Source organism: Glycine soja, chromosome 19 (assembly GCF_004193775.1).
Source record: "Glycine soja cultivar W05 chromosome 19, ASM419377v2, whole genome shotgun sequence".
Taxonomy (NCBI): Eukaryota; Viridiplantae; Streptophyta; class Magnoliopsida; order Fabales; family Fabaceae; genus Glycine; species Glycine soja.
In genome coordinates this window covers 4715882-4730171 of record NC_041020.1, presented here as the reverse complement: position 1 = coordinate 4730171, position 14290 = coordinate 4715882, and the positions used below count along the sequence as shown (strand labels likewise).

Here is a 14290-nt window from a genome sequence, read left to right as displayed (position 1 = left end):
TGAAGGATAAAAATATAATATTAATTATAATTAATATACTATGTGTGTTTGTGAACAAGGATCAAGTCACTCTAACAACTCTAGAATAATTATTTGCTATTCTTACTCTTCGCTTTATTTTAATCAAACAATAAAATATGAGTTATTCATAGCAACCTTATGATTAAATGAAAATAAAAGGGAATAAATAGAGAGTAACTATTTTTGGTGTACAATGGTCTCCTGAGATTCAAACTTATTAGCACATGCATATTTATTTACCATTAGGATGACCCCAATGATTTGGAGTGTAACTATTTTAAATTTATTCTTAGAATAACTTGTGAAAGGTGGTGCCATGATTCATAATATATCTATATATCCATCCCATTTTTTTGTTTATTATATATAACTATATATTTGTGTATGTCATGATTTATAATTGAAGTAAATAAGTCATAGAAATATATAACCAATTTGGACAAATTTCCCAATAGTAAAAAAAGAGAACAATGAACTATATTGAGGTGAAATCAATCAAATTCCTCTTATAGGTTTAACATTAACATATATATATATATATATATATATATATATATATATATATATATATATATATATATATATATATATATCAATTTTTCAAAAGCACTCACATAACTTCACGGCATAACTTAATTTTAGCTTCACTTTACGCCCTTCTCTCTATTTTTCTTTCTTATAACTATTTATTGGGAAGCTTATACAAATTGACTAGTTTTCCCCGCTAATATTCTATTGAATCCTCGGAAGATTAAATGGCTTGGGGATATTTGGACGTGGGTATGGAAGTTATACTGGGGGGAAGAGTGGTGGTGGGCTTAATGGTTGCAATGGATTAGTAACTTGGGGAGGTAGAAATGGGGTTGGAGCTGGGAGAAGTGGATTTGGAGGGAGAAATGGATTTGGGGGGAGAAATGGGATTGGGGGTAGGAATGGGATTGGAGGAAACTGGATTGGTGGAAGAAAAGGGATTGGAGGTAGAAATGGGATTGGAGGGAAAGGGAAAAAGGTATCCTCAGTTGATTTTTTATCTAATGTAGAAGGGTCTATATTAGGAAGGAATTCATTTTTCACATGTGCCTTTGAATTTGGAACGCTTGGTTTTTGGTTGCAAAAGTTTGGTTTTTTTATAGGCTTGAATGAGAATAACCCAGCTGAGAATATGTGTTCTCCTTGTTTTATTGCCTTGAGATTCACTGAAGAAGAGGTATCAACTGAGGCAATAGAACAATGAGACTCATTGCTACTTATCAATTTGAAAGTGCATCCCTTGATTCTCTTTACTTGTTTCCACACTTTGAATGGTAGTTGCACTTTGAATTCACCATTCTCATTTGTCTTCACTTCTTTATTGAAACTTGGTACTGATTTCCCAACTTTGCATTTTACAGCCACTGAGGCACCTACACATGACAAAATAAAACATAAGTCAAAAAGTTCAAATAACACCTTAAGGTATATGATGGGATGTGAAAATAAACCATTCAATCAACCACATTAAGGAAAGCAAAATGGACCTGAAATGAAATGGCTTCTTAAAGAGAAATTATGTTGAAAACATGTGTCGCAGTAGACAGTGCCAACCACAATAGCAGAAGGAAGCTTCTTGTCGTAGCTAGCCTTTGAAAGACTACCATATGTGAGACTAAGAAACACAATTAGGAGAAACCAACACATATTCTAATGGTTGTTGTTTCAACAATTGTGTGTATAAGTGACTGAGTGAGAGTGAAGTCCAAGTGGTGATGGTATAAATAATGGGTCTATCTTATGCAAGTGTAGGTGAAAATGAGGTATTTATTCAATTGTATATTCAAATTTCTCTCTTTTTTTTTTCTTTCTAAAAAATCATAGTTGAAAAGTCTAACATTTTACTATTGACATTTGTTTTAAAATTGGTAAGTTTAACATAATAATTAATTTATGGATTTCAATGGCATTTTTATTCAATTGTATTTTTCGTCTTTTTTTTTTTCTTTCAAAAATAACTTAGTCGAAAAGTCTAACATGTTATTATTGACTTTTGATTTAAAATTGGTAAGTTTAACATAGTAATTAATTTATAGATTTCAATGGCATGTCTAATCAATTTTATTTTCATTTTTTTAAAATAACATAGTTGAAAAGTTTAAGATGTTACTACTGATTTTTGTTTTAAATTGGTAAATTTAACATACTAATTAATTTATAGACTTCAATGCCATATATTTATTATATAATCGTATTTTATATTAATGTAAAAAATTAATTAATAAAATATTATTTTATATTAATTTTCCAAAAAGAACATTATAAGTATAATATATTATTGAATTAATTTATGTATATCAATACCATATATTAATTATAAAATTATACTCCCTCTATCATAAAATAAGTATCATCATAAGTTATTTTACAAAAAAAAAAACTAATAAATAGATGATAGAAAATAGTGATTTTATAAAACTAACATTAGTATGAATATTACATTGAAAAACTAAAGTAAATCATACTAGGAGTATTAGTGGGAAAGTTAATTAATATTACATTAAGAAACTAAAGGCAACAATTATTTTTAGATATTTTTTCTTTCAAATTCAACACTTATTTTGGGAGGAGGGCGTCTCTTATATCCATAAGATACATTAACTGTTAATTAGATTTATTCACATATTATTTTAACATATACTATTTAAGTCATAATCAACTTATCTTTCAAAACCAATAGGGTCTACCTTAATTGGTTTACTAGGGTGTATGACTTATTGTAAAATACCTTGAGACTCGGAATCAAATGAAACTTACCTTTTAAAAAGCTACCATTCTTAAAATCAATTTAATGTTTCATGTTTATCATTCTTATTGATATTAATTTATTAATATATTTAGAAATATTAATATAATATATCAAAATATTAAATTGACCATTCTTCTAAATAATACTCCCTCATCTCAAAATAATAGTCATCCTAGATTATTTTACAACGATCAAAGAAAAATAATAAATACATGAAAGAGAATATTAGTTTACAAAATTAACCTTACATCATTATTAATTCATTTATATATTTTTTAGTCCATCATTAATATATAAGGGATATAACTGAAAAAAATATAATTAATGTTACATTTAAAAGTTAAAATGATAATTATATTAGGATAATTTTTTTCTTGCACGATAATTATAATGGGAAAAAGAAAATACAATGTTGTATGTTGACTAGTCTTATTAGTATAAGATTTTATTAATACATTATTAATTATATATTTTGTATTTTAATAAAAAAATTATGATTCATTTATATTATTAACTAGTCTTTACCCCCCCCCCCCCCCACGAACCGAATGTTTATGTTATACATAGATTATAATTATTATTTAAATTACCATATTTTTAATTTCTTAAAATATTTTTTTATTTTTATTTGAAAAACTAGAATTCCTTAATTAAATTATTTTATAATATAATATTATTTATAGCAGAATAATGGTTTTATTTTATATATAAATATATATATGAAATAATTTATTATATTAAAAAATATTATATAATAACCAATAAATAAATTCAAGAAATAAGAAATTTATTAATGAGACCACTAATCCATTAATAAATCTCTCTCATTATTATTTATCAAATCAAAAGATAAGAAGGAGCTTATGAGTACTCGGGAAGACTTAGACGACACATTGTCGGATGAGGATAGCGAAGAAGCTAACTTTTGTATGATGGCTAACATAGCATTAGAAGAGTCCGAGTCATACCATCATGAAGAAGTAAACCTAGCTTGATGTCCTTGAATATCTAAAATTAGCCTATCATGAACTACTTTCAAATGCATCCATGTTGGGTTGTGACCAAAATCCATATGGAAGTTTATTCTGTTATTTTTCTGTTTTGTCCTCTGCTTATATAAGGAAATGATGCCCTGTATTTTCAGACATAAGCTTCCACTTGTATACTGCATCGATAATAAAAAGCTTTTTGTTTTTCCTTCCCGTGGATGTAGCCTTACTCAAGGTGAACCATGTAATTCTGTGTGTGTTCCTTCTCATTTTTCTCTCTTTCACCTTGCTGCAAAACTCTGTGTGTATGACATAACTTTCGGCTGTTTCTGCGGCTGCTGTTCTTGTTTGTTCTTCATTACTTCCATAAGAAACTGGTATCAAGAGCTCAAGTTGCGATCAAGGGAATTCAAGATTCTCATCTGAATACAAAGATCAAGCTGTGGGAGTCTTGTTTCTGGTTCTTTCGCTGCTTCTTTGTGATCAAGAATATTCAAGAAATCATGTCAAACACAATCAAGATTGAGAAATTCAATGGAAAGAACAACTTCAATCTGTGGTGCATCAAGATGCGTGCTTTATTAAAGGAACAACATGTCTGGGCTCCTATTGCTTCTGCATCTGTGAAGAAAGAAGTGGCTTCTGAATCAAAAGAAAAGGCCTCTGTTTCAAAGACTGAAGAACATGCAGAACAAGAAGAAAAGGCTCACTCACTAATCTTACTTTCCTTGTCTGATGAAGTTTTATATGTGTAGAAGCAAGCTTCATGATGATGAATCAAGTATTGTCATACCATAATTTCGTCCGGGGACTATTGTTTGATGGCATGCAACCTTTGGTTGACCGCTTCGAGGTACTTGGCACCCTTTGTTGCACAATACGTGAAGTTCCGAGACATGCCAGAAATCAAAAGGAAGCATTGTTACGCAATCCGTGAAATTCCGTAACATGTCGGAAATCAAAAGGAAGTATTGTTACGCAATCCGTGAGTTTTCGTAACATTCCGAAAGCTAAAAAAGGAGTAATTACATGACCCGTAAGGTTCCGTAACCTTACGGAAAGAAAACAAGTATCGTTACGAAATTCGTAAAGTTTCGTAACGTTACGGAAAAAGAATCGCCAAAAAAGCAAAGGGGGAGTATTTAGTAAAAAAAAGGGGGTGCAAATAGCAATCAGGCCCACTTGGGCCTTCCAAGATGTTCCTCCAGAAGGCGGTTGTTTCTGGAGGAAGCAACCTGGCTCGCCTGGGCGAGCTGGGTGGCAAGCTCCTCCCCTATTTTCCTATAAATAGGAGGAGGAGTGAAGGAGAAAGGGGTTCAGCCCTTCTGGTACTTCGTAATCACTTAAAATTAGTGAGGAAAATTGTTTCCGTGAAGAAAATCCAAGCCGAGGCGCTTCCATAACGTTTCCGTAACGTTTCTGTGGGTGATTTCATGAAGATTTTCAACCGTTCTTTGTCGTTCGTCGTTCGTTCTTCGTCGTTATTCGGTCTTCAACCGGTAAGTTCTCAAAATCGAACTTTTCAATTCATTCTATGTACCCTTGGTGGTCCCCATTCGTTTCGCGTACTTTTATTCTCGTTTCATTTACTTTCCGTATCCCCTTTTGACATGTTTTAGTCATTTACTTAAGTCATTTTCTCGCCTAATCAAAAAATAAAATAAATTTCCACCGATCATTTGATTTGTAATATCCGTTAACTTCTGTTAAAATGAAATCCGACCGTTCGGTCATGCCATAACCACATTGGAAACCAAAGAGAGGCAAAATAATAATATAATAATAAAAAAATATCTTTTAGTAAAATAAACCAAAAAAATCAGTTGGACGTTTCTCTTTGGGATTTCTCTTTCTTAATTGAATTGACTAATAACTAAAGTGAAACTAAGGCTAAAATCAACTCGCAAAGTCAAGCTCGTCCGCAAAAAATCACTAAAAAGGATTTGAAAGTTCAATACTCAGTTTTTCTCACCAAGTAAAAATGGGTCATTTTAAGGTCCAACGCCTTAAAAAGGACCTCCTTCCAAGTAAAAAGAATCGCTTGATTCCCCCTTTAGAAAGAACTACGTAGGTCTGATTTCCTCTTCGATGGAGGGTACGTAGGAGCAAGAGCCCTGCTTTTGTCGACCTCAAAAATAAAAAAGAAATAAAAGTTTAGGTACACAATTTCACACAATTCTAAAATTAAGGCTGTTGTCCTTTGAGACAAACGTGAGAGGTGCTAATACCTTCCTCAAACATAAATATAACTCCCGAATCTGGAATATTCTTCATGACCGGTTTCCTTCGGTTTTTCCGACGTTTTCCACAAATAAACGTTGGTGGCGACTCCGCGCATTTTCCTCCTTTGGAAGACGCACCCGTGAGCCTCGCCTCGCTCGCCCGCAAAAGGATAGGTTGCAACAGTTGGCGACTCCACTGGGAATTGTTTTTGTGAGTTAGGCCTATTTTAGGAAATTGTGGAATTGTGAAACTTTGTGTATGCATTTTTTTGAACTGTGTAAATATAATAAATGCTGTCTTTTCCACATTTTTACACTGCATTCTAAGCACCCACGGGTTTGAGTAAAAAGGGGCCTTATACCCGGGTCCATGGGAATCTAAGGAGTGGAGGTGAATCTATGGTCATGCTAGGTCTCCGACTTGCTTGATAATAGTGAAACCTCGTCTAGAGCTTTCTCTCTTTATAATGTGTTGTCGCTGGTATTCCATACCGCCACAATATTATTATTTTGAGTGATGATACCTCTAGAAAACAACCATGTGAGATATGGATCGTTGGGAGTAGTTATTAGAGACCCCTAGATATTATCCTATAAGTCCCCAAATAGGGGCACGGAGCAAACACGTTGCGTGCCATTTTAAACACTGCCATACATGTAGTCCTAAATGTCATGTACGCCTTTGCTGTATGATTATTTGTGTATATTGTCATGCTGTGTACCTCCCCGTGTTATGCTTTTGCGCGTCTGCGTCATGTCGTCACGCACGCATTGTATGTTGGTCTCGTCTTTTGTCATGGGTAACCGGAAGATCCATATCACCTTCTTAACTACACACATGGGGCACTGCACCCCCAAGTGTGCAAGTATGAAGAGATAATTTTTTGGGGCTCTCGTGTCCGTAAATGCATTCATATCATGCAAGCATCTCTTCATGGCATCATAATGAACATATCATTCCTGCATTTGTCCGTTATCATATTCCAGCCTCACATTTTGCATGAGTCATTGCATCATCATGCATATGCGTTCAACAAACTTTTTGATGTACAAATTGCATACCAATTGTTTTCATGTTTGCTCATGCGTGATCCTTGTGTTCTCCTCTGCAAAACAAAAAACAAAAAAGGAAAGCGTGAAAATTCACGCTGCATTCTTAGTTGCATATATTCGGTACCATGAGCCAACCATGTTGGGATCATAAACCCGTTTCACTTAAAAACAAAATGATTGAACATGGTACCTAATGCATGGTTAACTAAGAAAAGATGTTTCTTCAGGCATCTCAATTTCATAATTACATTTTCCATGCATAGCATGTGTATTCCCAAATCTTTCATCTCTATGAAATGTTGTCGAAGTATTGGCGATCAAATTGTCATTCTTTGGATTATGGGGTTGAACCAAGCTCATGCTTTTACGAAAAGGTTCATCAAGTCAAGTTGAAATATGGAAGTAACCATCTTGCAAAAATTGGGGCAAAAGATGGATCGAGTTACATCGCTGCTTCATCTACTGCCAAACATATTTAGGACTGTCGATGTCCCTGTTACTTCCAGTTTCACCTTGACGAAGATGTCATGGACCATGTTGAAAATCTAAATTGATTCAACCCCATATCCTGCGTAAAAATTCGCAATACTTCAACTGTGCATCATTCGCATACATCCATGTTGTTCATTGGTTGTGTTGCTTATTGCATTCTTTCCTTGAAAAAAAAAGAACTTAATCATTGTTATAAAAAAGAAAAGAACACGCTTTACGGCGCCCTTACCGAACCTATGCTAGAGCAAGAGTAATGGGTGAAGTAGAGGAGGTGCAAGAGCAGATGAAGGCCGACATGGAGGCCATGAAAGAGCAAATGGCCATAATCATGGAGGCCATGATGAGCATGAAGAAGATAATGGAAGCCGATGCGGTTGCAATTGCCGCTACCAGTGCTGTTGTTAAGGTGAACCCGATGCCCCCATCTGATCTCAACCAATGAATCATCCAACCTCAGATATGGTAGGCAAAGATTTGGGAAGTACGGACGGCCCCATGATGTGCAAATTCAAAATGAGCACGTCTTCCCACCACATGGCTTGCCTCCCAACTATACATCACCCAATGTGGCGTACACTCCCAATGAGGATGTCAATAACTCAACTCCCATGCTCATTGAGAGCCGACAACCTCATCATATACATGTCTCTCAACCCATGGGGGAGACACATGAAATTCCCCATCACAATCTAGCCGACTTCGGGCCTTGCCTCAGATATGCCACTAAAGGGCAAGCAGTTGGTGGTATACCCCTGCAAAACACGTTGGAGGGCCCTCAATATCACCTACAACTACACCTCTTGCATTCCACAACAAGTAAAAACCCTCATGCTATGGCATAAATGGGAAAGTTGGATCATCTAGAGGAAAGGCTTAGGGCCATTGAAGGAGGTGAAGATTATGCCTTTGCTAACCTAGAAGAGTTGTTCCTAGTACCCAATATCATCACCCCTCCCAAGTTCAAGGTGCTGGACTTTGACAAGTACAAGGGGACTACTTGCCCCAAGAACCATCTAAAGATGTATTGTCGGAAGATGGGGGCATACGCAAAAGATGAGGAATTGTTGATACATTCCTTCCAAGAAAGTCTTACTGGGGTAGCTATTACCTGGTACACCAACTTGGAACCTTCCCGAGCCATGCTTAGAGGGACCTAATGGTTGCCTTCGTTAGACAATGTCAGTATAATGGCTTCGGATAGGATGCAATTACAGAACATGTGCAAAAAAGGGGGGCACGGATCTTTCAAAGAATACGCCCGAAGGTGGAGGGATCTGGCAGCCCAAGTGGCACCCCCAATGATGGAAAGGGAGATGATAATCGTGATGATAGACACATTACCCATATTCTACTATGAAAATGGTGGCTTACACACCTTCAAGCTTTACGGATATGGTCTTCACCGACGAAAGGATCAAAGTGGGTCTAAAAAGAGGCGAATCTGATCATCATGCTTTGATAAATGCAAAAAAAACTGGGGCAAATGAAGAGGGTGAGAATGAGGGAGAAACCCATGTTGTGACTGCCATTCCTATATAGCCAAGTTTCCCATCAACCCAACAATGTCGTTACTCAGCCAATAACAAACCTTCTCCTTCCCCACCACCCAATTATCCACAAAGGCCATCCCTAAATCAACTACAAAGCCTGTCTACCACACAACCAATGCTAAACACCACCTTTAGCACAAACCAAAACACCAACCAAAAAGGAGTTTTGCAACAAAAAGCCTGTAGGATTCACCCCAAATTCCGGTGTCATATGCTAAACTTGCTCTCATATCTACTCGATAATTCAATGGTAGCCATAACCCATGCTAGGTTTCCTCACCCTCCATTTTTCTGAGGATACGACTTGAATGCAACATGTGCATATCATGGAGGAGTCCTGGGGCATTCCATTGAGCACTGTATGACCCTAAAGCATAAGGTGCAAAGTCTAATTGATGTGGGCTGGTTGAAATTTGAGGAGAATCGCTTGTTGAATCTTAACATTGACAAGCGACACCACACATGGGGCAATTTTGAAAGCTGTTGTTAGATGTCTCTAATGACTCATCAGGATCTTCAAGTTTATGCCATTATTGTAAACCATAGTTACAATGCTAAATAAAATGGATAAATCTGACATCTTTGTCCCTCATCCTCTCGTGATTACATCTTTGCTTCCACTGGAATATGGGTGCAAGCCATTGGTTTGTTTGCTCGAGCGACATGTGCTCCTGAGTGCTGACTTCCTAGACCGTTCAATCAAAAATTACTCGTCTTGCATGTTGGTGGGGGTGCCGTAAAACAACGAGTAAAATTGAAAACAAATAAATTTCAAAATAAAAAAAAAGGTTCAAAAAGAAAAAGAAAAAAAAGCATTTGATTGACTGTGTTTTCAAGACGTTCATGTGACCTCATTTTATCATTCCAGAAAGTTTGTCTTTTTAGAGAGAAGTGAGTTATCAAGAATAGGATGTTGGACAAGTGGCCTCAGTTATCAGAAGGGGGGGGGGGTTGAATTAAGATACAAAGACTATTCCCCAATTAAACTTTCACTCTCTCTTTTTGGATTAACAATGCACCCTTAACATGAATTACTCAAAAGACAATTCAAAATAAACTTCTTTAAAGCAAAAGATAAATAGCAATAAATAAAGAAGTTTAAGGGAAGAGAAGAATGCAAACTTGATTTATACTGGTTCGGCCACTTCCTGTGCCTACGTCCAGTCCTCAAGCAACCCACTTGAGATTTTCCACTCTCTTTGTATAACTCATTTTACAAAGTCTGAACCACACAGGGACAACCCTTCCCTTGTGTTCAGGAATCCTCTACAACAAGAGACCCACGGTCTCTTAATCCCTTTTCAGAAATAAGAAGAAGAAATCTCTCATAAAAGAGATAGATTGTACAATGAAGATCAATTAAAATTCCTTATTGAATATGCAAGTGGTTGACCAAGGAATCTTTTTGAGAGGATAAAGACATTTCAGTTCAGAAAAACTCTTAATCTTTTGAAAGGATAAAACTTTTTGGGCAATGAAAACTCTCTTTAAATTCGTGTTTCCAAGTCACCTTTGATGGCCATTCATAAAACATTTGAATAGATGTGACTCTTGGAAATTATTTTCTAAAAATCCCCTCTGGTAATCGATTACAAGACTTGTGTAATCAATTACAAATTTGAATTAAAACGTTCAATAAACTGCTGGTAATCAATTACCATCCATGTGTAATCAATTACACATTATAAATTTTGAATTCAAATTTCTAGTGACTGTTATAAACATTTTCAGCTGTTGGTAATCGATTACCAGAGAGTAAATCTCAAATTGAAATGATTTAGATAAAATTCTTTGGCCAAACCTTTTGCTTTTTCAATTTGGAAACTTCTTCCTAAGATTCTAGAGATCGACTTGATCATATATCTTGATTTCTTGGATTCTTATCTTGAATAAAACTTACAAGCACTTGATCCTTTGGCATCATCAAAACATCAAAACATCTTGCTTCTACATAAGAGTCATTTGACTTAATCCACCAACTGAAAAAATCTTTCAACTATTTCTCGTCCTTGGAAAATTCTTTTTGCAAGAATCAACTGTTTCTTTCATTCTTCCTCACTACGAGGTTGTGAAAACAAGACAATGATTGGTACCTCAAAGCCTTACACTAGGGCAATGAGGGGCACCGTGCATGAACCTCAAGCGAACCTAGGGGCAGATTAGAAGTTCTCACCCAATAGGTTCCCTGCTACAAGGTCATGACAAAAGACAACGATTGGTACCTCAAAGCCTTACACTGGGGCAATGAGGGGCACCGTGCATGAGCCTCAAGTGAACATAAGGGGCTGATCAAAAGTTCTCACCCATTGATGTTTTTAAACAAAAAAAAGGGGGACAAACCCTAGGATTTCAATGGATTGATTAAACATCAAACAACTCCATTGCCGTCACTCCAAAATGGTCAAGTGACTAAATCAAACAGAACACACACTCTGAGGGAGTTCCCGGAGAGATTTTCAAAAGATAGGATAAGGTTGCATGGACTATCACCTCTTTCAAAAGGACAGTCGATCTGTGTTTTCCAAAAAATCAAATCAAAATCAAAATCACAAAATAGGGAAATAATGTCATGAACATTGTACAACTTTCCATTACATTTCATTGTTTCATATGAAGTCCACATTTACCAAATTTCACGACAAAGGTTGCATGCATCTGCATCCCTAAAATTCATGTTAACTGCATAGATTTCCTACATCTAATGTCCAATCTTTTGAATTTGGAATGATCGACCCTCTCAATGAGTCAATCTCATGCTTTCTCATAAGGGAGGACCCTTGGGTACACGCCCTCGCCTTTAGAGGACTACATGTCCTCGCCTTCAAAGGGCTGCATGCCCTCGCCTTCAGAGGACTACACATCATCCCCTGTAGAGGACTACACGTCCTCACCTTTAGAGGGTTGCACGTCCTCGCCTTTAGAGGGCCGCACACCCTCTCCTTTAGTGGGTTAGACGCCCTCACCTTCAAAGGGTGACACGTCACCGACTTTAGAAGGTTACGTGTCCTCACTTTCAATGGGCTCCATAGCCACACCTTAAGAGAATTTAAGGTCCTCTGCCCTTAATGCTTAACCAAGACTTGCGCTCATGTTTAAGGGGCGAGTAGTTTCCTTTTATCAGTTCTTAGAGGGCGATCAACTGTGCGAGCACATCCAGAGAGGGAGGCTATCACACAGCTACTATGCATACTGGGGCAAGATTTCACCCGTGCCGCTGTAAAGAGACGAGTGTGAATCATGCGCGCCAACATGACCACTCTTACACAAATATAGATGGCGTTGCTACTTAGCAACATTCTACCCAACGACCGCAATGTCGATCCCCCCTTGTGGAAGTATCAGTTGGTCTGTGTCATTCCAACATAGGTAAGTATGCATGTGGCTAAGCTGATTTCTGATGCCATCCACTATTTTGCAGGGATCGTGCCCACAAGACCAATAGGGTCCTGGGGTTTCCAGTTCTGATTACGAGCCTTTGTCAGTCCTACAGGATGCTCGTTCCCCCCAGCTAGGTCACGCCATCATGACATAGGTAAGTATGCACACCGCTCAACTGATTTCTGATGTCATCTATTGTTTGCAGGGATCGTGCCCGCAAGACACCCAGTGGACCCAAAGAAGTCCAATAGGGTCTTGGAGTTGCCAACTCTAATTACGGGCCTCTGTCAGTTCTACGGAGTGCCTGTCGCCCCCAGCAAGGTCATCAGGCCCCCTACTAATCGAGCTTTCATCAAGAAGTATTGCGCCCCCAGGCAGGCGCAGGGTGAGCAACCCCTGCACGAAATAGGTTAAAAAAAGGGAAGGGGGAAGGTTTCTGCACCAAAAACTCTTCCGCCCCCCCCCCCCTCATTCAAAAAGAAAGCTACGGGAATGACTAATTTTTGCAGCCCCTAGGTCACCATTTTTCGCGTTTTTGATTCCATTTTGCTCTATTATTCATCTCCAACAAGAAATGGCTCTGAGGAAGCTTTCCGCAAAGAGATCTAGGAGGGACGCCGCGGCCGAAGGAATCAGTGCCACTCCCGAGTTTGACAACCATCGTTTCTGGAGCGTCGAGCACCAGCAGCGTTTCGAGGCCATCAAAGGATGGTCGTTCCACCGAGAGAGACGCGTCCAGCTCAAGATGTTAAAGAAGCGCTACTAGGAGGCAACCTAGTACCCTTTAAATCTCTGCTTATTATTTGATCACTTTTTGTTTCTCAAGTCATAGTAGGATACACCTAGTTGTTAATGATCCTAGGAATTTAAATAAAACAAGCACAAGCTCGGAGGGTAGTCATACCTCCCAAAATATATGTATGTGTGTTTAGGTAGTGAAAATACCTTAGATATGCATGTATGTAGAAAAAAAAATACTTCACAAAATATATATACGCGTGTTTAGGTAGCAAGATACCTTGGATACGCATGTATATAGCAAAAATACCTCACAAAAATATACACATGTTTAGATAGCAAAATACCTCATGAAAAAAAAGAAAAAAAACAAAAACAAAAACAAAAAGAGAACAAAAATATATCTTTCAGCTGAAAAGCCAACATGCTTTTGAAAAGAATTAACTTCCAGATTTTCTTTGAAAAAATTCGCTGATCATGACCAGTTTTTGAAAAAAGATGTGTATGCACCTGAAGGGTGAATGCTGTGAAAATTTTCCCAAACGCCCAAAATAGACATGGATAAACGCATGAATTGATAAAATAACATGTTTTGGAAACACTGGGTTGACTTAAATAGGGAAAATGAATCCTAAGCCCTAGTGTCACATGACCATAAAAATTGATGCTTGAGTGTCCACATGGGTGCATGCATGACCAGTTTTGCATAAAATTTCCTAATCATCATTGTTGCATGTGTATCATGGAAATAATGTGGGACATCCCCTTTATCCCCGAACCGTTGGCCAAACCCTGACATATATCATGACCAGCCGTTCTACGAGCCTCGAGCCAAAATCCCAACTTATCATAAACCTTGACCCAAGGTGAGAATGTCAATCCTTGCCCTCGGAAGAAAACAAAAAAAAAAAAGAGAAAAGGGAAATTCCCAATCAAAGAGTGGGAGAAAGTAAAAAAGAAAGAAAGTTCCCGATCAAAGATCGGAAGAAAACAGAAGAAATATGCAGAAAGGTCTTTGGACCAGACAATATCTGAACAATACAGAATTGTCACCAAGTAAACAAGAAA

At 37.1% G+C, this 14290-nt stretch overlaps 1 protein-coding gene across 1 annotated transcript; it reads right to left on the bottom strand.

Annotated features, from left to right (window-relative positions):
- Positions 1-646: 646 nt before the first annotated feature.
- Positions 647-1698, bottom strand: LOC114399040. Its single transcript, XM_028361138.1, has 2 exons — positions 1539-1698; positions 647-1424 (listed from the first exon to the last, which is right to left on the bottom strand). The coding sequence occupies exons 1-2, from the start codon at positions 1696-1698 to the stop codon at positions 811-813; spliced, it is 774 nt and encodes a 257-aa protein (XP_028216939.1). The 3' UTR covers positions 647-810.
- Positions 1699-14290: the final 12592 nt, after the last annotated feature.